Source organism: Hyaena hyaena, unplaced genomic scaffold, assembly GCF_003009895.1.
Source record: "Hyaena hyaena isolate Hyena2069 unplaced genomic scaffold, ASM300989v1 scaffold_277, whole genome shotgun sequence".
Classification (NCBI taxonomy): Eukaryota; Metazoa; Chordata; class Mammalia; order Carnivora; family Hyaenidae; genus Hyaena; species Hyaena hyaena.
This window is the reverse complement of record NW_024080905.1, coordinates 805321-829724: the sequence shown is the minus strand read 5'-3', so window position 1 is coordinate 829724 and position 24404 is coordinate 805321. Positions and strand designations below refer to the sequence as shown.

Below are 24404 nucleotides of genomic sequence, written 5' to 3'. Positions count from 1 at the left end.
CCATCCCGCCCACCTTGATTCCAAGCTACAAAAGCTTGATCTTTGTGTAGCTTTTCCTTTCCTAAGATTTGAAATCGGAGTTCTTCTATATTTAAAAATATATATGCTGATGCTTAAAGCAGGCTTAACTGGCTCAAGGAATCCTTTCTGCTAACTTTCTGTTACCAGTTGAAATATCTCAGTATCAGGTGATTACCATGCCAGAACATTTCCGTGCCTTGTTGCACATGGCCTGAGCCTCACACGGGAATATTTTCTGGAACACAGATCTCTGAGGCATGGCCATCTCACAGATGGCATACCTTATACTGGCAAGTCCCACTGGTGGGAACACATTGTAAGAATACATTGTAGAGCCTGAATGTCCCCAGCTCTTATTAGTATGTGGGTACAGACGAGCACACGTGGATATTTCTCGTTGAATTTTGTTAGCTCAGTCCCAACCAGTGGATGGCTGGGCCTCCATCTCTCTTTGTCTTCCATATTGCTCCCTCTCCCTTTTTTTAAACCGGACCTAACATGAGTCTCCTGCGGTCTCCGGACTGCTGAATATTCCATCGTTCCTGCTCTTTTTCTGTTCGTCATTCTCATGCACAAACAACTTGGCATGCTGTTTTTCCACCCCTCTTCCCTGACTCTGTGCTCTAAACACTTTGTGTCCTGCTATTACTTGCCTCCCAGGGAATATCATAGCTTCTCCTTACATCAGTCTTTTTTTTTTTTTCTAATTTTTAAAAATGTTTATTTATTATTGAGACAGAGAGAAACAGAGCACGAGTGGGGGAGGGGCAGAGAGAGAAGGAGACACAGAATCCGAAGCAGGATCTGTGCTGACAGCTCAGAGCCTGATGTGGGGCTCAAACCCACAAACCATGAGATCATGACCTGAGCCGAAGTCAGACACTTAATCGACTGAGCCACCCAGGCGCCCCAACCTTACATCAGTCTTAACCTATATTGTTTCAACCCCAAATCATGGTCACCATTGATTCCCTTTGCCCCCACCTAGATTCCCTAACCTCCATAAAAACCAGTAAATGCAAACAGACACACAAATAAGTCAAGGGTTGGATGCAGAATTTCAGTTCTACCTTCAGGGACTCACGTGAACAGCATACCTTGAGTACCATGCTATAAGTGGTAGAATAGAGTATAATAGATAAAGTACTGTGGGGCTACACGTGAAGAAATACTTGATTTTATCTATGGTGTCAGGGAATATCTGGAATTTGTAATTTAGGCAGGCTTGGTGAAGAAAGCTTTCTGCACAGAAGGAAGATTGGGCCTCCAGAAACTCAGGACTACACGTAGTAAAAGGGCAAAAATAACCAGTTGGATTTCACAGTCTGAATGGAAAAATCTGTTGAGGTGAAAGTTGCCGTCTTAAAACCAACTACTGTTTGTTTCCCAAGTAGCCGCTTCGGAAGCCTGCAGAGCTGATTTATAGGGGTCTGTGGGCTTTTCTGGAGTCCCTGCTCGCTCTCATTCCTACTTGAACCACACCAGCACAACGTTTGTTTGTTTAGGGGTTGATATCTTGTGTAAGATTTCATTTGAAAAAAAAAAAAAAAAAGGTTCTTCTCAGTGTCTGAAAACCATTCATCACGGACCTCATTTAGATTCATAGGCTGTAGCTGTCCGTAAGGCAGTACTGTAACTCAGGTGGCCAATTCTCTACCTCTCCAGCCTGTGGCTCCCTGGAAATCGTGATGCCGCCCACCCAGAGGCAAAGTGCACCCTCATCCAAGGTCTTGTGTTTCCTGTTGCTTTGGGGGTATGATGCAGTAGTATACAATACCATACAACACCCTAAAGCACACTACACTACAGCCTTGCGGGTAGAGCAGGCCAAGCCTGGTGGAGCCTACACTGGTTTTGAGGCCCAACACATATTAAAAAACCAGATCAAAATTTTAAGATTCCATTTTGAATCGTTCTATTTTTAATGTTTTCTGTTTTCCCAAAGTACGTATTTATTCTTAAAAGAGCGTCAAATAAACACAAGCGAAAGAGAAGAAAATGGAACTCCACCAGGGTCCTGTGACCTGAGAGTGCTAGCCGACCCCATCTCCGTAAGCATGCTTCACTTAAGGAAACCCACAGCGTATCCCTTTCCTTAAAAATAGGTGGCGGGTATCATCATTTCTATGAGTTGAGTGATATTCCATGATATTAATGAACCGCGACTTACTTCGCGTGAGTTTTTAACCTTGTTGGACAACCAGACTTTTGGTCTTGGGGTTTCACGGCTAAAAAGCCTCCTGTTACATGAGTCTTGTTCAGAAGTGAAAAGGGTTGCAGAAAAAAGGAGAAGGATGTGGCGAGAATGAGCAGGCTGATGTGGTTCGAGTGGAGCAGCGGGGGTGAGCCATGTGCGCAGCTCACATGCAGGGCTGGCGCAGGCGGTCGGCGTCCCGGGGACCCCGGGAGTTTGGAGCCACTCCGAGGCGACCGGCCTGGCAGAGGCTGGGGACAGAGAGAGTTAACTGTCATTGGATGACAGCCGAATGATATCAGGACGATGACCACAGAGTGTCCTCGGAAGACCCGGAGCATCTGCACATGCCCAGACGCCTTGGCAATGACAGGTGCCAGAAGAAACGGGACTATTATGGGCTGGCCGCACATGCACGCGAATACAGAGGGGGTCATTCAGAGGGGGTTTTACGAACGGCTAGCGTGATGGTTTGGCGGCGTTAGGGACATCGGCGCAGTCAGAGACAACTTGCTAGAAGTGAGATCAACAGGCTATTTGAGTGGAAAACACCAGAGCTCTGCACACGAGGTGGATTCCACTGTCCCATCAGTAAGAGGTGCCAGGTATGGTGCTGGCAGTGTAAGGTTTTCAAATAAATCTGCTCGTGGTGGCCCTGGTCCAGTTCCTACTGTGTAGTCTTTTTAATACCCAGACACTTGGGCCAACGGCCGCAGGACCTCCACAGCTTAGGTAATCACTTTCTTAGGTGAAATGCCTAGACGTGTGATTTCTGCTTCAAAGTATATCCAAGCTTTAAGGCTTTCGATATGTGTCATTCAAGCAAATGACTCCCTCTAAAGAATGCCCTAATTTACTGTCTTAACAGCAGTGTAAGAAAACACCTGTTTCTCCTCAACCTTGTGGCTTTCAGATAATTTATTCCTTTTCATCTTTGCCAGTTTCAAAGGAAAAACGGTATTTTATTGTTTTAATAATTTGCTTAGGGTAGTAAGTTGTGTTGAGCATCTTCTCATAGGTTTCTTGACTGTTGGTATTTGAAAAAAATCATATATTTATGTCCTTGATCTGTTTTTCTGTTGATATGATTTTTGTTGTTTTTACTACTGTTTCAAGAGGTCTATAAATAGTAAGGCCATTAAATTTTGCCTGTCAGAAGTGTAGCATATATTTCAGAGTTATTTTAATTTTTGATACAGGAAATTTCAAATTTTGACATAATCCAATCTATAAATATGTCCTATATGGAGTCTCTTTATGGTGTTATGCCTTAAAAGTATTTTTCTCACTCCAAGGTGATATAAATATTTACTAATTATTTTCTCAAATAATGTTTCTCAAAACATTTTTACATTTAAGTGTTTCATGAAGAAAGGAAGTTGGATTCTCTGTAGGATATAAACTCATGAATTTATAGGTACCCAATCAGTCAGAAATGATAACCAGTAGATTTATTTTAGGTGATCTGGCAAAGCATATAGACCCCCCTGCCTCTATTGTACTTTGGTCCATTTCTTCTGGCATTTCCATCATAAAAAAAGGACTTAATAGAGCACTGGACTGATCCAGGTTTAGGAGTCTGTAGAGCAGGAATGGAAGAAGGAAAAGGAAGGATCTATTACTTTCTTAGTTATTTCTTCTTATTGAATCAACACGATTTCTTAGATGAGTGACAGTGATGATTTCTATGGAACACCTAAGCTACTTCCAGTGAACCATGTACCTGTAGGGACTCCTACGCATGCGTACTCAGCGGGACCACCAGAGGAATGTGTTCAAAATACATACGCCGGAGCTCTATCTGCTGATCACTACACCAGGGGACGGTTGTTGGGCCTCCGTGCGTACAATTACTTCTTCAGGTTAAATGCCTAGACCACTGATCAAGTTCTGGCTCAAAGTACATGCAAGGTTTGAAGGCCTGGCATAATTTTTAAAAATTCTACAATTAGTCCCTGACTGAGAGACCCTGGTTACAGGAAGTATTGGGAAATGTGACATATAGCAGGTAAAAAGCTGAGAGCCCAGATCCAAATTCCTAAAGGAATCTGCTTTCCAGATTCCCTCAAAATGGAACTCAATACACTTTCACCAAAAAGAATACAAGAGATGCCACAGACAATCAAGGCGGAGGGTGGGGGCGGGGGGAGAGGGGGAAGGGACGCTGCTTTTCTCTGAGTAAAATGAATGGCACTTTGAGTTCCCCTTTGTTTCTTTTTAAGAAAAAGCTTATTATACAATATGAGCCCAGCGTGTGAGCTGGGTTTCCATAATGTGTTTTGCAATGTGTTTAGAGAGTATGTATGAGGAACACTGTGTTTCGAGGCCATGCCAAGGAGGGGGACTATTTCCTTTCATACCCTCCCTTTGCTATTTAGAAGAAGGAAGTTTCAGAAAAGTAAGTTAGCTCACTCTAGGATTTTCCCTGCCTTCTCAAGAAGCAAGTAACTATTTACCAGACTGGGAGAAGAGAAGGGTAGAATTTCTGATTTATACCTTCTAATGAATTACCAGCTGTCGAGATTAGGTCAGTGTGTATTGGGCCAAAGACTATATTGTAGCCATCCTCATGCCAAAAGACACAGGACATCAAGTGCTATCACGTTGTGACCCTCTGATTAGGACAGCTTTACATGGTTGTAACAAACTGGCATTTAATTGTTAGTTTCTTCCTATGCGGGGGAGGGGGCGGGGCAGGGATTATGAGTAATTTTAGTGTACAACGTGAGATTCTTGAGAGTTGCAAGAGATTCCCTAAGTAAATATTTTAGGGACACTGATAGAAATAAGGGAACATGAAGCATTCAGCCTGCGTTACTCTGTCATAATACCAAGATGTGTTCCTCCTGTCTTTATTATAATCAGCAAAGGTTATGGCCCAAGGTTGAAGGGAAAGGCACAGGTCATTGCTTGTCAGTTTCTAGATTTTCTGGTCTTGGAGTAAATATAGTAAAATAGGTTGTTGAGCCGATGTTCTGCATAATGTGCGGAAATCTCAGTCATTTTGTGTTTACATCACAGGGTCCTTTGTACAGAGCACCATTTTGTTGTGGCTCTGCTATGTTAGAGCCCCACCCCCACCCCCATTTCTGGATGGGGGTGGTGTTCTTAGTGTGTTTCCTGTGAACTCACAAACCCCGTTCTTCTCGGAAGCACACATCGGCATTTTTGTCCTCTGACTGGTGACTCCTGCCGCCTGGGAAGCCTTCGAAAGGTCTTGAACCAGGCTGCTGCTGATGGTGCCATTTCCTGCCGACGTGTGGCCCCGTCCTGCGGGGCGATGCCAGAGACACATCGCGCCTGCTGCTCCTGGGCCCAAAGCCGTGTGACATCTTCTCTCACTCTTTTTTTTTTTTTTTTAATTTTTTTAATGTTTTATTTATTTCTAGGAGAGGTAGAGAGAGAGAGACAGCGTGAGCAGGGGAGGGTCAGAGAGACAGGGAGTCACAGACCGAAACAGGCTCCAGGCTCTGAGCTGGCAGTCAGCACAGAGCCCGACGCGGGGCTCAAACCCACGAACCGCGAGATCATGACCCAAGCGAAAGTCGGATGCTTAACCGACTAAGCCACCCAGGCGCCCCAACATCTTCTCTCACTCTTAAACTGCACAGGTTCTCAGGCTGCCAGGACCTCCACACGTCATCTGGGGCTCCTCAGCCGAATCAGTCACGTGGGCTCACTTAAAGTGCTCTCTCCAGGACCCGGGCGGACAGTAGTCTTAGTAGTGGCAGACCTGACGCAGGACTCCGGAGTCCTTCCTCCTGTTGAGTGGAGGGCGATGCGTTCTTATTCCACCTGGTTGTCATGCTTTGGCTGACCTTCCCTGGTGCAGATCTCCCCGGCGGGAGGCCCGTCGCCCCCTTATATCACCAGACCCTAGAACAGGAAAGTCTCCTACCTTCTCTACGGCAAATCTTTATGGAGGGTCTGTTACCTACATACCAGGTGCTCGGCCAGGCCCTAGGGGTACCGTGGCGGATGACAACAGTCTCCCTTTACGTGGAGCTGGAAGTTTAGTGGATATAACAGCACATCAGTAAACCGCACTAGCAAATGTATACGATTAAAGCAGAGGCAAGTGCTCTGAAGGCCAGAAACAGGCGCATTCCTGTATGTGTCCAGTTTTGTCACCCAGCTTGGGTTCGCTGGGGTTGGAGCTTTGGTCTGTACTCAAGTACAGTATGAGTAGAGGCATTTCAAGCCATATCAGAGTCTAGAATTAGTTATATTTGGAAATAAGATAACTATATGCTTTTTAACATTTTACTTTACTGTTTAGGTTTTATTTAAATATATTCAATATTGTATACTATACAATTATCATATATTGGTACATGTTATATACTTATAGTTGTCCATAATTAAGATACTATAATGATTCACTGTTACATTATTATATGTAATATAATATCTTGTATAAGACATCTTATATCTTATATAATATACTCCGGATGAGTCTCTAAACTAATAGTGGAGGGGAAGATGGTCTTTAAACTATCCGGCCTTCCAGCTGCATTAGACAAAAGAATTTTCTTAATATTTTACATCACCTACAAGTCCAGAAATGATACATATATTTATTCTCTTGCCTGATGGGAAGTAGCAATGAATAGGTTTTTGAGTGTGCTGGAAAAGAGTATAATGCTTTTTCTAGAGACGAGTCCCTTGACTTTTCCAGAATTGATGATGAGTTGAGTATTTGTCTTGAATTCATTATTATTATGAATTATTATTTGGTGAAGATGTGCATACTGCTTTGAACACAGACAGGAGCAGGCTGGTCAGTGTTTAAACAACAGTCTCTCAGGGGCGGGGCCCGGGGGGAAGCCCTGCTTTGCTCCCTTTGCCAATTTATCTGGTGTAATTATTCCTTACATGACCATTTTCAAGCTACCAAGGTAACGTCATTGAACCTATGGAATTGGGATGAGACGCATACGATTGGCTCGTTAGGTGTTGCAGGCCGCCTCCGCCTGCACAGGAAATATCTGTGACGTAGTGCTTTTCGCTGTGATACGAACAGACAAATATGTGAATTAAACCTATGACCTTGTTAAGTCTCTATAGCGTGACATGGTTTCTCAGACATTTTGACCGCCCCCCAGTGAATGGGACAGTGGGTAACAGTGTAAGTGTAATCAAAGTTTAACAAACTATAATCACTTTTACCTTACTGTATTCTATTATTTTCTCTTCTATTCTAATTCATTTAAAAGAGTAAATTATTTTGTGATTGCTACATTTGATATATATATATTGATATATATTGATATTATATATATATTAACACTTACTTATTTTTGAGAGAGAAAGAGAAAGCATGAGCAGGGAAGGGACAGAGAGAGGGAGACACAGAATCCGAAGCAGGCTCCAGGCTCTGAGCCATCAGCACAGAGCCCAATGTGGGGCTCGGACTCACGAACCACGAGATCATGACCTGAGCCAAAGTCAGGCACTTAACCAGCTGAGCCACCCAGGTGCCCCTACATTTGATATATTGAACACACATATGGCTGTTTCTGTGTGTCAGGCACTATTTTAAATGTTTTATGAATATTGACTTGTTCAGACCTCATAACCTCCCTGTGAGGTAGGTGCTGGGTTTCATCGTTTATCATTTGGCCATGAGGTTACTTACTTGTCTTCCAGACCTCCAATGTGCTGTGCAAAGGAAACAAACTATTTATGATACAGCTGAGTTTAGTCAATAGATAGTGTCAAAATAATGATGTATATAAGTGCCTTGTTTGTATTTTATTACATTTTTTCCCATCATCCCCAAGATTATGACTAAAAGTACTTTGCTTAATATGCTTTAAAATATTTGTAATGATTATTACTTTTCTTCTTTTCTGGATTTTTTTTTCTTGGAATGTTATGTCTAAATCATTAGCATTTCACTTTCTCTAGGACACTTGTCTCTCAGGAAAAGTAGATTTTGGGTGGGGCGCCTGGGTGGCTCATTCGGTTAAGTGTCCGACTTTGGCCTAGGTCGTGATCTCGCAGTTTGTGAGTTTGAGCCCCGCGTCGGGCTCTGTGCTGACAGCTCAGAGCATGGAGCCTGCTTTGGATTCTGTGTCTCCCTCTCTCTGACCCTCCCCCACTCATGTTCTGTTTTTCTCTCTCTCTCTGTCTCTCAAAAATAAAACAAACAAAAAAAAAATAGAAATACATCAATGTAAAGAAATAATCAAGTAAAACAAATGTGAGCTACCTACTTAAACACTTATTGTGATCTCAATTACATTTCCTTAACTATTTAGCTTGAACAGTGAAGACAAAAAGTTGTTTCGGCAGCTGGCACTGGATGTAGGGAATGACACAGAATGGCTGCCACTTTCACTTTTTACAGGGAAATATCAGCCTCTAAGAAACTGAGTCCATCTCTTTCTTCATGCTTCTATCCTTTATGGGTTTTGCATAAATATGTATCGTTTTACCCACAGCAGAATACTAACAACAACAGAAGAATTCTAGCTGTAAGTAGAAATTTAAAAAATAGTCATTTGGAGGGAATCTAATCCCTGAACCAAAGGGAATAGTATTGGGTACACGGAAGTTTACATTGCTCAGGGGTAAACTGGTAGGTCTGCTGTCATGAGCAAACAATTTCTTGGCTTCTTCGACACTGCCTTGCCTTCTGGGAGGCCAGCAGAGCTCTCCAAAGGACAGTTACAGTTGTTGCCCTGTGGAAACAGCACAGCCGAGTCCCTGTACCTCTAAATATAGTCTCTGTTGAGTTTGGAGAGATATGAAGCTCCCAGTCCAATTCCGCCAAATATACATGGATTGAGACCTCAAAATGTTTTTAGAAATAAACTTTCGAAGTGCCTCTCAGTCAGTTGAGCACCTGACTCTTGATTTCGGCTTGGGCCATGATGGGTTCATGGGTTCAAGCCCCGCGTAAGGTTCTGCGCTGACAGTGCAGAGCCTGCTTGGGATTCCGTCTCCCTCTCTCTCTGCCCCTCTTTCTCCCTCTCAGAATGAATGAAAAAAGAATTTAAAAAAAATGAACTCTTGCTAAGAATTTATTGTTCATCCCATGGCTCTTATCCACAGCTATTAAGATTCTTACTAACTATTTCACAATGTTCATGTGTCACTTCTAACATCGCCACTTCCTGGCATTGATAGAGTGCTGAATTTGCAGTCATCCTCAGAAGCCCAAATTATACACTGCATTATTTATGTTGACAAAAGGAATTTGGATTTCCATTCAAACAGTTTTATGTATGGAGACAGGTGAAGGAGTGCTCTCTGGGACATGACATACTCTAAGAAACATAATTTCCATGTTTATTTTTTTTTCTTTCGTAAAGTGAGAGATATAATTGATGCCAGTGAGCATCTGGGTTTTAAAAAAGATAAATTTAGGAATATTTTTTTTACATTTATTTATCTTTGAGAGAAGAGAGAAGGAGACACAGAATCCAAAGCAGGCTCTAGGCTCTGAGCTGTCAGCACACACCCCGACATGAGGCTCGAACTCAAACCGTGAGATCATGAGCTAAGCTGCAGTTGGGACTTAACCAACTGAGCCACCCAAATTTTAGGAATATTAAAATAATAGTAATTAGTGTATTATTTTCTTTCTTACTTAACTATTATTTATTAAAGTGATACTCCTTCATGCTACTGTGCATCTAAGGTTGATAAGGAAGTTTGTAAGGGCCCCACCACTTATTTATAAATGATTCCTATCAGAAGTAAATCGGGTTTCCTGGGTGGCTCAGTCAGCTAGGTGTCTGATTTCGGCTCAGGTCATGATCACACAGTTTATGGCTTCGGGCCCCGCGTCACTCTGTGCTGACATCTCAGAGCCTGGAACCTGCTTCGGATTGTGTGTCTCCCTCTCTCTCTGCCCCTCCCCCCCTCACACTCTGTCTCTCCCTGTTTCTCAAAAATGAATAAATATTTTAAAAAAGTAAATCCTATTTTATCAAGAATTTAGATTCTTTTTAGTTTATCAGTTTACTCAATTCACACTTAAAATTTTAAAGTAGTTAAGTATATACAAAGAAAACCGACGTTTGTCCTTTAAACAACACCTACTTAATCAAATATTTTATTAGTCATTAATCATGATTATTATGTTTATGATCGTTTCACATCAGTATAGTTCAACAAGTTTTTGTTGACTTCGTGTCTTTAACTGTAGAGCTCTGCAGTCTAAGGAGCCCTTTAAGTTTTGTCTTATCAAGTAATATGACAGCTCAGCATGTTGGCAGAGTAAACTTCACTTAAGACCAGATAAATTCTTAGAAAAAACAATGGTGTTGAACTAGATAAGTGTTTGAAAAATAGCGTGCTATACTTTTCATGTCTAAGAACTATACCATCAGTACTGGTAGTAAGTCTTGAGATCGGAGGATCCCTTCATAATTCCCCAACCTCGTCACCCATGTGCGCACACACACACATACACATGCACACACACACACACAATGTGATACTCATGAGAAAATATCCTGCTTATTCAAATGACTGTGGCGTTGATCAGGCCTAGCCTTGTGGCATATACCAATTGCATTAGCCTAACCAATTGAGCTGACTGGTTCAAAAACTTTGGGGGAAAGAACAGCTTAAAAAATCTGGGATTCACAGGTGCCTGGGCGGCTCAGTCGGTTAAGTGTCTGACTACGGCTCAGGTCACAATCTCATGGTTCATGAGTTCAAACCCCGTGTTGGGCTCTGTGCTGACAGCTAGCTCAGAGCCTGGAGCCTGCTTCAGATTCTGTGTTTCCCTCTCACTCTGCCCCTCCCCTGTTCGCGCTGTCTTTCTCTCTCAAAAGTAAAGAGTAAGAAATTTTTTTTTAAAAAATCTGAGGTTCAGAGTGGCTCCCTTCACTAAAACATTGATTGGTCAACCAGATTCCCTCTTAGCACCAAACTCCAAGCCCAAACATCTGAGTTGTATTGATCCCTGTGGACTTCTTATAAAAAATGACAACTTTGGACCATTGGACTTTGATTTTATTGTATTTGTGTGTTTTATAATTAGCACATGATGCTTTACCTCTAGGCAGGTAATAGCAGCCATAAAGTTAAGAGGTTGTCAATCGGGGTTAAACAAATCTGGGTGTGGATTTCAGCTCCGCGCATTACTGTGTATTAGAATTGCGGTGTCATTTCACCTCTTGGGCTATAGTTTCTATATTTATAAAATGGGATAGTCCTGTCTATCTCTCAACTTTTTTCTGAGGATTAAATGAGATTATGTGAAAGTGCTTACCTCAGTAACCAGAAATGGCTGGTACTGTGAAATGGTAAAAATGACTTGGGATCCATATCTAGAAAACTACAAAAGCATAAAGAACCTCTACATCTGTTTTTTTTTTTGTGGGGGGGGGGTCAGTATGATATTCTCTGTTATCTGAAGTTCCATGTGTAAAACAGACCTCGAAAATAAAATGCTCCCAATTTTCTCTTGTTTTAACTTTAACTAAAAAGCTGAAATTTTAAAATTTACCTAAAATCGAAACACAATTTTCATTGATACACCATGTCAAAAAATGTTTCACTTGTCGTGAATCAATTAATTTATTCCAGGTAATGAAGACAGGCATATTCATACAACTACTTTGCACCAAGTCAAAACGGTGACAGACCAAGTAAAGCAACAGGAAGAAAATACTTCATTTCCGCAGCCAGCCAGGAGGACCGAGGCATCACAGCCGTCGGCGGAAAGCACACAGAACCCTTCTCCAGTCCTGGAAGAACCCCAGGAACCCTCCTTCCACTCGGGGGTCCTGGGAGCCATGTCCCAGCAGGATCATCGTGCCCAGATCATTCTCTGGAGCTTTGTGCTGTGGTCTGACACCATAGAAATGGTGCGCGTGGCTGGCCACCCTGCTGTGTATAAGTCAGGCTGGCTGTACCCAGTCTACATATTTAGTTTTATTTCTCTTCTTCGGATAATATTAACGCCTCAGAACCCTCTTCACAATTCCCTGGGCATCTTTCTCCAAGACTTACCCTTTGTTATTGTTAGACTTAGTTTAATCATTGCCCTGGGAACAGTCACACCTGTATTGGGCCTTTGTAAAAACATACTCGTGATGGTCTCTTACGTTTACTTCAATTACTTCTCCAAATTCAAAGCTTTATCTACCTTTGAAACGTCTTCATTTTAAAAAGAAAATGTAATAGGAGTGCCTGAGTGGCTCAGTCGGTTGAGCATACCTGACTTTGGCTCAGGGCATGATCTCACAGTTTGTGAGTTTGAGCCCTGCATCGGACTCTGTGCTGACAGCTTGGAGCCTGGAGCCTGCTTCAGATTTTGTGTCTCCCTCTCTCTCTCTGCCCCTCCCCTGCTTGTACTCTGTCTGTCTCTCTCAAAAATAAATAAATATTTTTCAAAAATAAAGAGAAAATGTAATACAGTCAAACCTCTTCATCATGCGTGTGTATACCTTTGCAATTTTTTTCCTCTGGGGCATAAATTTTTGTTCTGTAGAAAGAAAATGAGGAATACACTGTAGAGAATGAACTTTTTAATAATGGTAGCTTATCGCTTTTTAAAAAGTACATTCAAATGATATTAAATGTCAGCAGTGTTTCATTCTTACAAGTTAACTCCCCTGAATCTCTAGAAAATATTAGTAATTTTAGTTATGTATACTACACTGTTTCTAAAAACACTTCCTTAAAGCCTTAAAAAAATTAGAACATATTTTCCCACTAAGTCCAAGAATGATGTTTTTATCATTTATGTAAGTTAAAGAGCATCGCAAGAATGAATTAGATAGAACTACTTTTTAGACAATACATCTGATGTTATTGAATAGTTTTTAGATTAGACTTTTAAAAAATTTGAATTCAAGAGGCACCTGAGTGGCTCAGTTGGTTAAGTGTCCTACTCTTCGTTTCGGTTCGGATCATAATCTCACAGTCCATGATCTCCAGCCCCACACTGGGCTCTGTGTTGGCGGTGCAAAGCCTGCTTGGGATTCTCTCTCTCCCTCTCTACCCCTTGCCTCCTTGCACTTTCTCTCCCTCTCAAAATAAATAGACATTTTAAGAAAGATATAAAACATTTAAACAAGTTTTTTGAACTATAGTCCTAGGGTCTCCTTCAAACATGGAATTATGTTCTTTAATCTGCTTTGGCAAGCGACTTTTACGTAATCGACTGATTTCCACATAAACAGCAATTGAGTTTAACAGATGCTTGGTTCAGTTTAAGGCATAGACCTTTTGCTCATACTGAAATACTAATATATTGTTTAATATAATGAAGTCTAAGTACATTAGTAATACCTAAAGTTTTATAATAGAAAGAAGCCATAAATTGAGTATGTGGATTTCAAAGAATATTTGTGGAATTTCATGCCATCATAAAAATAGTCACAAGCCCTGTTTAAAAATTTTTTAATGTTTACTTATTTTGGAGAGAGAGAGTGTGAATGGGGGAGATACAGAGAGAGAAGAATCTGAAGCAGGCTCCAAGCTCTGAGCTGTCAGCACAGAGCCCCATGTGGGGCTGGAACTCATGAACGGCAAGATCATGACCTGAACTGAGGTCAAACCCTTAAACAACTGAGCCACCCAGGTGCCCCAACATTAGAAGTTCAGGTTATGAATATAACAGCAAATGCATTAGTGTTATATGTGATGATATATATTGAATACCTTGATGTAAAATAATTGGATGCATAATTATATAATTTGCCTTCACTACTTGGTGACACTTTTGGATACTCAGAGGCCGGAATGATTTGAGAGGCTTATGTGTGCAAAGTAATGTGTCAAACCAGCCAGTCTCTTCAATGATCTGTGGCCACAAGTACAGTAAGAATGGATAACTGAGCGTGCATGCCAGCCCTTGTTTCCATCAAAGTCCCCAATCTTGCGGATCCCCTATGCTTTATGGATTTTCCTCACACCCTAAGAGATCTGTTTACAGTTCTTAAAAGCTTAGCTCCTGGCTTTATGGCTTTGGGCAAGTTTTTTGGCCACTGTAAACCCTAGGTTCCACATCTAAAACATGAGCATAGCAATCGTACCTTAATAGGTTAGAGTTGTATTTTAATAGCTTGAGAGGATTACTTGAGATAGGAAATGCTCTCATCATATTGTCTGGCAAAAAATAATAACTTGATAAACTCTAAGTATTTTAAATGTACCAAATCATAGGAAAGCAAGTAGCTAAATGCACTGTTTTCATTTTCCTGTTTCATTCTTTGCTGTATTCCTTCATACTATCTGGGAATAAAAATTTTCACAATGCATTTAGGAAAAATAATATGTAAAATCTTAAGGTCACCTTATCTTATAATTTTTCACCAAGTGGCATTAGGTTCAAAAACAAGCAATCTACTGAATATATGGATTAAAATTGATGTGAGTATTCACTCCTCAGGCATTTGACTGTCCCTCCTGAGTTCTATAGACCCTAATCATAGCACTCTATTAAGACTTTATTGAAAAGTGGGGCGCCTGGGTGGCTCAGTTGGTCAGGTGTCTGATTTCAACTCGGGTCATGATCTCACAGTTCGTGGGTTCGAGCCCCACGTCGGGTTCTGTGCTGACAGCTTGGAGCCTGGAGCCTGCCTCTGATTGATTCTGTGTGTGTCTCTCTCTGCCCCTCCCCAGCTCACAATCTCACTCTCTCTCTCTCACTCGCTCACTCCAAAATAAACATACATTAAAAAACTTTTTTAAAGACTTTATTTATGGATTTACTTTTCTAAGTTCCCCATTAATGCTTAAATTCCTTAAAGGAAGTCCTGAAGGTATCTTGTACCCTCTCTCCTCATCTGTCAATCCAACAGGCACAATGCTAATAACTATTAAAAAAATTGAGAATTCAAATAATTTATTTCAAATTATGCCATGATAATGTTTTTTTAATTAAGAAAATCTTGTAGTGAAGTAGTTGATTTGTAATTTTCTTAAATATGAAAACATTTTACATACATTTATATTTATATTGGATTTTATAGAGTGAACAGTGCTCAGACAAACTTGAAAGTATTACTGGCCTTTAGAATGCACTTTGTGTTTAATATTTGAATATGGCTATACCTGACCTATTGAGAAGTCACCATACTTTATACAAATAGTAAAGGGATGTACGTATAGAGGAAAATTATTGAGTAACCAATTTTTTATTTCAAGAGTATACACATGTTTATTAAGTTCAAGTCTATGATTTTCTTTCATGTCAAAGCCTTTCAGTATTTTTTAATTAGAACCTTTTTAAATTGAAGACTTGACATACAGTATTAATTTTAGGTATATAACATGGTAATTTTATATTTTACATACATTAAAAAACTATCACTATAATGAGTCTAGTTACCATTTGTCACCATGAATACAATATTACTGACTATATTCTCTATGCTATACTTTATATCCCGTGACTTACTTGTTTTATAACTGGAAGTTTGTGCTTCTTAAACCCCTTCACCTGTTTAATCTCTTCCCTATGCCCCCTCCCCGGCAACCCCCAGTTTGTTCTCTATACCTAAGAGTCTGTTTCTGTTTTGTTTTATATGTTCACTTGCCTTGTTTTTTAGATTCCGCCTATAAGTGAAATCATATGGTATTTGTCCTCTGTCTGACTTATATCACTTAACATAATGCTGTCAAGTCCATCCATGTTGTTGCGAATGGCAAGATTTCATTCTTTTTATGGCCGAGTAATATTCCATTGTGTACATATTACTTTTTTTAACATATGACTTTTATTTTTTTATTTTTTATTTTAAATGTTTTATTTATTTCTAGGAGAGAGAGAGAGACACAGCGTGAGCAGGGGAGGGTCAGAGATAGAAGGAGTCACAGACTGAAACAGGCTCCAGGCTCTGAGCTGGCAGCACAGAGCCCGACGCGGGGCCCGAACCCACGAACCGCGAGATCATGACCTAAGCGAAAGTCGGACGCTTAACCAACTAAGCCACCCAGGCGCCCCAAACATATGACTTTTAAAAAGTTTATTCCTGTATTGATGGCCACTTAGACTGCTTCGTACCTTGTCTATTGTAAACAGTGCAGCAATGAACTTAGCGTGCTATTTGACTCAGTGTTTTCATTTTCTTCTGATAAAATCTGAGATGGAATTGCTGGGTTGTATGGTAGCTCTATTTTTAATTTTTCAAGGAACCGCCATACTGTTTTCCATAATGGCTGCACAATATTACCTTCCCACCAACAGACATGTAGGCTCCTGGTTTTCTACATTCATAGCAACATTTGTTATTTCTTGTCCTTTTGATACTAACCATTCTGATTGGTGTGAGGTAATATCTTAGTGTAGCTTTGATTTGCATTTCCCTGGTTATGTTCCCTAGTGATGTTGAGCATCATTTCATGGGTTGGCTTTTCATCTGTTTGCCATTTTTGGAGAATGCCTCTTCACCTCCCTCCTCTGCTCATTTTTTCATTGTTTTTTTTTTTTTTAATGTTGAGTTGTATAGGTTTTCTATATATCTTGGATATTAACCCCTCATCAGATACATCATTTTCAAATATCTTCTCCAATTCAGTAAGTTGCCTTTTCTTTTGTTGATGGATTTGTCCAAAAGCTTTTTAGTTTGACAAAGTCCCATTTGTTTAGTTTTCTTTCTGTTGCCCTTGCCTAGGGAACACCCAGTCCTCATCCCAACAAGTGCCCTCCTCAGTGTCCATCACCCTTTTCCCCCTCTCCTGCACCATCCCCCATGGACCTCAGTTTTTTCTCTGTATTTAAGAGTCTCTTATGGTTTGCCTCCCTTCCTCTCTGTTTGTAACTATTTTTCCCTTTCCCTTCCCCCATGGTCTTCTGTTAAGTTTCTCAAGTCCCACATATGAGTGAAAACATATGATATCTGTCTTTCTCTGACTGACTTATTTCACTTAGCATAATACCTTCCGGTTCCATCCATGTTGCTGCAAATGGCATGATTTTATTCTTTCTCATTGCCATGTAGTATTCCATTGTATAGATAAACCACATCTTCTTGATCCTTGTCGGTTGATGGACATTTAGGCTCTTTCCATGATTTGGCTATTGTTGAAAGCACTGCTGTAAACATTGGGGTACATGTGCCCCTATGCATCAGCACTCCTGTATCCCTTGAGTAAATTCCTAGTAGTGCTATTGGTGGGTCGTAGGATAGTTCTATTTTTAATTTTTTTGAGGAACCTCCACACTGTTTTCCAGAATGGCTTCACAAGTTTGCGTTCCCACCCAACAGTGCAAGAGAGATCCCGTTTCTCCACATCCTCACCAGCATCTGTTGATGCTGACCGGAGTTGTTAATTTTAGCCACTCTGACCAGTGTGAGGTGGTATCTCAGTGTGGTTTTGATTCATATTTTTCTGATGATGAGTGACGTTGAGCATCTTTTCACGTGTCTGTTGGCCATCTGGGTATCATCTTTGGAAAAGTGTCTATTCATGTCTTCTGCTAATTTCTTCACTGGATTATTTATTTTTTGGGTGTGTAGTTTGGTAAGTTCTTTATAGATTTTGGATACTAGACCTTCACCTGAGGTGATCTTTTCCCATTCCATTGGTTGCCTTTTAGTTTTGTTGATTGTTTCCTTTGAACTGTAGAAGCTGTTTATCTTGATGAACTTGTAATAGTTCATTCTTGCTTTTAATGCCCTTGCCTTTGGAGATGTGTTGAGTAAGAAATTCCTGCTCTTCAGGTAAAGGAGGTTGTTTCCTGCTTTCTCCTCTAAGGTTTTGATGGTTTCCTGTCTCACATTTAGGTCCTTCATCCATTTTGAGTTTACTTTTGTGTATGGTGAAGTAAAGTGTTCTAGCTTCATTCTTCTGCATGTTGCTCTCCAGGTCTCCCAGCACCATTTGCTAAAGAGACTGTGTCTGTTTTTGTGCCAATACCATAAGGTCTTGATGATTACAGCTTTGTAGTAGAGGCTAACGTCTGGGATTGTGATGCCTCCTGCGTTAGTTTTCTTTTTCAATATTTAGCTATTTGGGGTCTTTTGTGGTTCCATACAAATTTTAGGATTGTTTGTTCTAGCTTCGAAAAGAATGCTGGTGTAATTTTGATTGGGATTGCATTGAATGTGTAGATTCCTTTGGGTAGTATTAACATTTTAACAGCATTTATTCTTCCAATCCATAGGCATGGAATGTTTTTCCATTTCTTCATGTCTTCTTCAATTTCCTTCATACGTTTTCTACACCATATCTTTCTGTTTGCGTCATCTTCAATTACTTTCATCAACATCTTATACTTTTCCGAATAGAGGTTTTTCACTTCCTTGGTTAAATAGGTATTTAAAAAAACCTATTCCTCAGTATTTTATTCTTTTTGGTGTAATTGTAAATGGGATTATTTTTCTTAATTTATCTCTCTGATAATTTATTATTAGTGTACAGAAATGCAACAGATCTGTGTATATTAATTTCATATCCTGCAACTTTACTGAATTCATTTATTAGATCCAGTAATTTTTTGAGTAAGTTTTTAGAATTTTCTCTGTATACTGTTATGTCACCTGCAAATAGTGACAGTTACAGCTCTTTACCAATTGGGATGCCTTTTATTTCTTTTTCCCATTTCATTGCTGTGGGTAGGACTTCCAGTGCTATGTTGAATAAAAGTTCTAAGACTGGGCATCCTTGTTTTGTTCTGATCTTAGAGGAAAAGGTTGCAACTTTTCACCTTATAGTATGATGTTAGCTGTGGGTTTGTCCTTTATTATGTTGACATATGTTCTCTCTACCCACTTTGTTGAGAGTTTTAACTCCTAAATGGATATTGAATTTGGCCAATAGATGCCGATCATATGATTTTTATCATCATTTTTGATTGACTTGCAGATATTGAAACATCCTTGCATCTTGGGAAAATTCTACCTGATCATAGTAAGATCTTTTTAATTTATTGTTGAAATCAGTGTGCTAATATTTGTTGAGGATTTTTGCATCGACATTCATTAAGGATATTGGCCTGTGATTTTTTTTCATATTATCTTTGTCTGGTTTTGATTTCAGGGTAATGCTGGACTCCTAGCATAAATTTGGAAGCATTCCTTTCTTTTCAATTTTTTGGAGTAGTTTCAGAAAAATAGATGTCAATTCCTCTTTCAGTAGAATTCACCTATGAAGCCTGGATTTTGGTTTGTTGGGAGTTTTTTGATACCAATTCAGTTTCCTTATTAGTACTTGATCTGTTTCAGATTTACTATTTCTTTCTGTTTCAGTCTTGGAAGATTATGTATTTCTAGGATTTATCCATTTTCTTTGTGTTGTCCAGTTTGTTGTACACTAATTGCTCATATTTTTCTTATAATCTTTTGTATTTCTGTGTTGTCTCTTGTAACTTTTCTTTCTGATTTTAGTTGCATCCTCTTCCTTTTTTGTTCTTTGAGTCTTGCTAAATGTTTATCAATTTTGTTAATTTTTTCAAGGAACCAGCTCTTAGTTTCATTGATCTTTTTTATTGTCATTTAATCTCTGTTTCATTTATTGTTGCTTTTATCTTTATTATTTTCTTCTTTCTGCAACTTTGGCTCTTTTCTTTTTTTCCAGTTTCTTTGGTTGTAAGCTTGGACTGTATTTGAGATTTTTCTTGTTTTTTGAAGTAGGCTTATATTACTGTAAACTTCCCTTCTAGAACTGCTTTTGCTGTATCCCACAGATTTTGTTATGTTTTATTTTCATTTTCATTTATTTCAGGTATTTTTAAATTTCCTCCTTGATTTATTAATTGATCTATTGGTTGTTTAATAGCTTGCTGTTTAGCCTCCATGTGTTTGTGTTTTGCTAGTATTTTTTTTATTGTAAATGATATCTAGTCATGCCATTGTGATCACAAAACATGCTGATGTGGTTTCGGTTGTCATAAATGTATTGAGACTTATTTTCTGGCCTAACATGTGATCTCTCCTGGAGAATGTTCCATATGTACGTAGAGAGAATGTGTACTCTGATGTTTTTGGATGGAGTGCTCCATACAGATCTGGTAAGTACATCTGATCTAATGTGTCATTTAAGGTCACTGTTTTCTTAAAGATTTTCTGTCTGGATGAACTATGCATTGATGTAAGTGGGGTGTTAAATTTCCTTACTGTTATTGTATTACCTCATTGGTCTCTTACTCTTTGCTATTATATATTTTGGTGACTCTTCCTGGGTGAATACATATTTACAAGTGATATTATATCTTCTTATTGGACAGATCCCTTTATCATTATGTCAGTGTTCATCTTTGTTTCTTGATACAGTCTTTGTTTTATTGCTATCCAAGTTTTCTGTTTTCATTGGCATGGAATATCGCTTCCCATCATTTCACTTTCGGTCTGTAAGTGTCTTTAGATCCAAACTGAATCTCTTATAGATAATATATTGATGGGTCTTTTTTTTTTTTTTTTTTTTTTTTTTTTTTTTTTTTTTTTTTTTTTTTTTTTTTTTTTTTTTTTTTTTTTTTTCATTCAATCACCGTGTCTTTTGATTGGAACATTTTAGTCCATTTACCATTAAAGTAATTATTGATATAGGTACTTGTTTTCTGGTTGTTTTTGTAGTTATTCTGTTCTTTTCTTCTTAATCTTTTCTGGTTGTTTTCTGGTTGTTTTTGTAGTTATTCTCTGTTCTTTTCTTCTTAATCTTTTCACTTTGTTTTGATGATTTTTCTGTCACATTATAGTTGAAATTCTCTTTCTTTTTTGAGTGTCTATTATAGGGTTTTGGCTTATTGTTACCATGAGATTTACATTTAGCACCCTTTATTTATACAAGTCTATTTAAGTTGGCAGACACTTAAGTTTGAACACATTCGAAAACAGTTACATTTTTACACCCTCCCCAGTGTTTTATGTATTTGATGCCATATTTTACATATTTATTTTATATATCCCTTAACTAATTATTGTAAATGTAGCTGATTTGACTGCTTTTGTATTTTAACGTTTATGCCAGCTTTATAAGTGGTTTATCTACTACCCAAACTGTACGTTTGCTTTACCAGGAAGATTTTTTTCTTTCATAATTTTCTTTCTTCTAGTTATGACCTTTTCTTTTCCACCTAAAAAAATTTCCTTTAACATTTCTTGAAAGGCCAGTTTAGTGGTGATAAATTTAACTTTTGTTTCTTTGGAAAACTGTTTATCTCTCTTTTAATTCTGAATGGTTGGGTAGAGTATTTTTGGTGATAGGTTTTTTTCCTTTTCAGCACTTTAACTATAACATGCCAGTCCATTTTGGACTGTAAAGTTTCTGCCGAAATATCAGTTGATAGTCTTCCCTTGTAAATGACAAGATGTTTTTCTCTTGCTACATTTAAGATTCTTCCTTCATCCTTAACTTTTGACATTTTAATTATTACATGTCTTGGTGTGAAAATTTTTGGGTTCATCTTGTTTGGGGCTCTCTGCTTTATGAAACCGAATGTCTGTTTCCTTTCCAAGATTTGGGAAGTTCTCAGCTATTATTTCTTCAAATGAGTTTTCTGCCCTTTCTCTCATATTTTTCTGGAACCCCTATAATAAGAATGTTAGTGTGATTGATATTATCCCAGAAGTTACTTAAACTATCCTCCTTTAAAAAAATGTTTTTTAACATTTATTTATTTTTGAGAGGCAGAGAGAGACAGAGCGTGACTAGGGGAGGAGCAAAGAGAAGGAGACACAGAATCTGAAGGAGGCTCTAGGCTCTGAGCTGTCAGCACAGAGCCCAACCTGAGACCTGAACCCACAAACCTGACCATGAGCTGAAGTTGATCATGACCTGAGCCGAAGTTGGACACCGAATCGACTGAGCCACCCAGGTGTCCCTAAACTCATTTTTAATTTTCTTTTTTCTTTTTTGCTGTTCAGTTTGGATGATTTCAGCTACCCTGTCTTCCAGCTTACTGATCTGTTCTTCTGCATCCTATACTCTAATGTTGATTCCCTCTAGTGTATTTTTCATTTCATTTATTGATTCTTTAATTCTTGATTGTTTTTTACACTTTTTGTCTCTTTATTGAAATTTTCACTGTGTTCCTTCATTCTATCCCTAGTTCAGTGATCATGTTTATTGAAACTACCTGGAACTCTTTCTCAGGGTGATTGCTTATCTTTATTTCATTTAGTACTCTTTCTGTGGTTTTGTATTGTTCATTTGGAACATATTCCTCCATTTCCTCATTTTGCCTGACTCTCTTGTTTCTATGTATTAGTTAGGTCAGCTACATCTCTTAGAAGAAGTGGCCTAATGTAGGAGATGCCCTGTGGGGCTCAGAAGTACAACCCTCCCAGTCACCAGAACTAAGTGCTCCCAAAGTCTCCACTGTATGGTCTGTGTGTCCCCTCCTGTTATAGCTATGCTATGACTGGTGATAAGGATGGCCCCAGTGTGGTTGACCAAGAAGCCAGCTGTGGCTACTGTGGGCAGACTTGTGTTTGAAGCTCACTCCTAGTGTGGCTGATGGCAAAATCCAGATGCAACTATTGTGGGCCCACCGGTGGGCGGGTCCCACTGCCCAACATGCATTAGTAAGGTGTTTCAGTGTTTCACAAGGAAACATTAATTCATGAATTCTAAATCATGCTGCTCCATGTATTTTTCAGGACTGCCATGTATCGTTGTGGTAGTCTATAGAAAGGGCACGCCTTCTGATTGAGCAGTGCACAACCTGAACATCATTATGCAATGGTTGTGAGAAAAGAAACTGTTACACCAAAATGGGTTCCTCCCTTGGTGAGTGTTGAGCCAAAAGACAACCAAGCCAAAGAATCGGGGATGGAAGGTTCTTACTTGCAATGAGTAAGGACAACACCAGGGTATTCCCCAAACAGTGTCTCCTCAAACAATAAGACTGGAGAAGTTTTAAGTTAAGAGTGCCTACATATTTATGAAAGGGCCTGTGAAATGGGGTATATAGCGTGGAATTGGACAAACATCATCTAAAGGTGGCAGAATCCAGGCTGAAGTTATGAGGGCCAGCAAGGGTCACAGCTATCAATTCCAGTTGGTCCAGCATCTGATTGCTCAAAAAGGCTCAGACCCTGCAAAGATAACCCAAGTGCATCAGATGAATCTTCACTTCTGAGTCACCACTGGGAGTCCTGCTATTGATTTATTGTTGCTAATATAATTAAGGTATCCCCTGGTCTGATAGTGGATTCTTTTGTTCCCTTAAAATCATTAACTCTTGAGGACTATTCCTCTGCAATTTCGACATATTCTGGAATTTCTACCAGAAATGTGCTTTGGTGTCAGTCAGTCAAGAAGTGTCAGTCAGGCATAGTTCCCAAGGTGGCTGGAACCCTAAAATGACTTGTAGTATGTCAAGAAAGTCATGCCTTGTCTTTCTTTTTGAGGGGACTACTAACTTTCTGCTTACAAAGCCAAAGCTTACAGACTGGAGTAACTATTATATTGTATGTTGTATGGTTTTTATGATTAAGTAATGCACACACACACACACCAAAGCCTTGGTAAAACTGACAAAATTAAAGAGTAGTTTAGGCTCCTTCCCATTTATAGTTCTGCATTCAAGGAGCTTGGAAGTTGCCCGTCTGTCCTAACAATAAGTAAAAAGATTAACAGACTGGGAAAACCAGCTCTTCTGGGAGTCGTAAGAGAGGACAAGGTACCTGGCAAAATGCTGCCCCCAAGACTGGAAACACAGACAGGAAGTCACAGCTTCCTGGAGGAGAGGTTCACCAGCACCCAGGTAGGAAAGCCTCAAGTATAAATGATCAGTTGCTGGAAGTTCTACGTAGATAACTTAGTTAAAAGTTCCTGAGGGACTCAGTCATAAGGGGTTCCCCATAACATGTAAGAGTGCCTCCAGGAGCTTGACCAAGTTTCCATAGTAAATACTGGAGAAAAATCCCCTCATGCTTCCACCAGGGGGAGGGGAAAATGAACCATTCTGAAATAAGTAGAGCACTCTATTCATAACGTGCTAAATAAAGTCTGCTCTCAGGGGGAACTAGTTAACAAGAGCCCAATATGCTGGGGTATTATGAGAGCCTAGCTGACCTGGGGAAAGGGAAGTACCCAATTCCAGCCCATTCTGTCTTGTCAACCTACAGACAAGGGAAGAATATAATATAGAAACCCTTGTGAAGTTCACAGTCCAGAGACATAGGTCCACTAAAGATGGAGACCTGGTCATAAATTATAAAATGCTTTCCTTTCCCCTCCTCCACACCACCACCATATTACAAAAGGCCTATTTACAGAAGTTCCTTTTAGCTGGTCTATCATACCCAGCTATAAAGAAAAAATTAAAAGG

General features: G+C 39.5%; 1 protein-coding gene across 1 annotated transcript in view; it reads left to right on the top strand.

The window, feature by feature from the left end:
• Window positions 1-12386, top strand: part of TMEM236 (transmembrane protein 236) — a 32726-nt gene extending 20340 nt beyond the window's left edge. The window contains exon 4 of the mRNA XM_039245892.1: window positions 11765-12386. Within this exon, the coding sequence (XP_039101823.1) occupies window positions 11765-12348 (584 nt within the window). The 3' untranslated portion in view covers window positions 12349-12386. The remainder of the gene's footprint in view (window positions 1-11764) is intronic.
• The last annotated feature ends 12018 nt before the right edge of the window (window positions 12387-24404 follow it).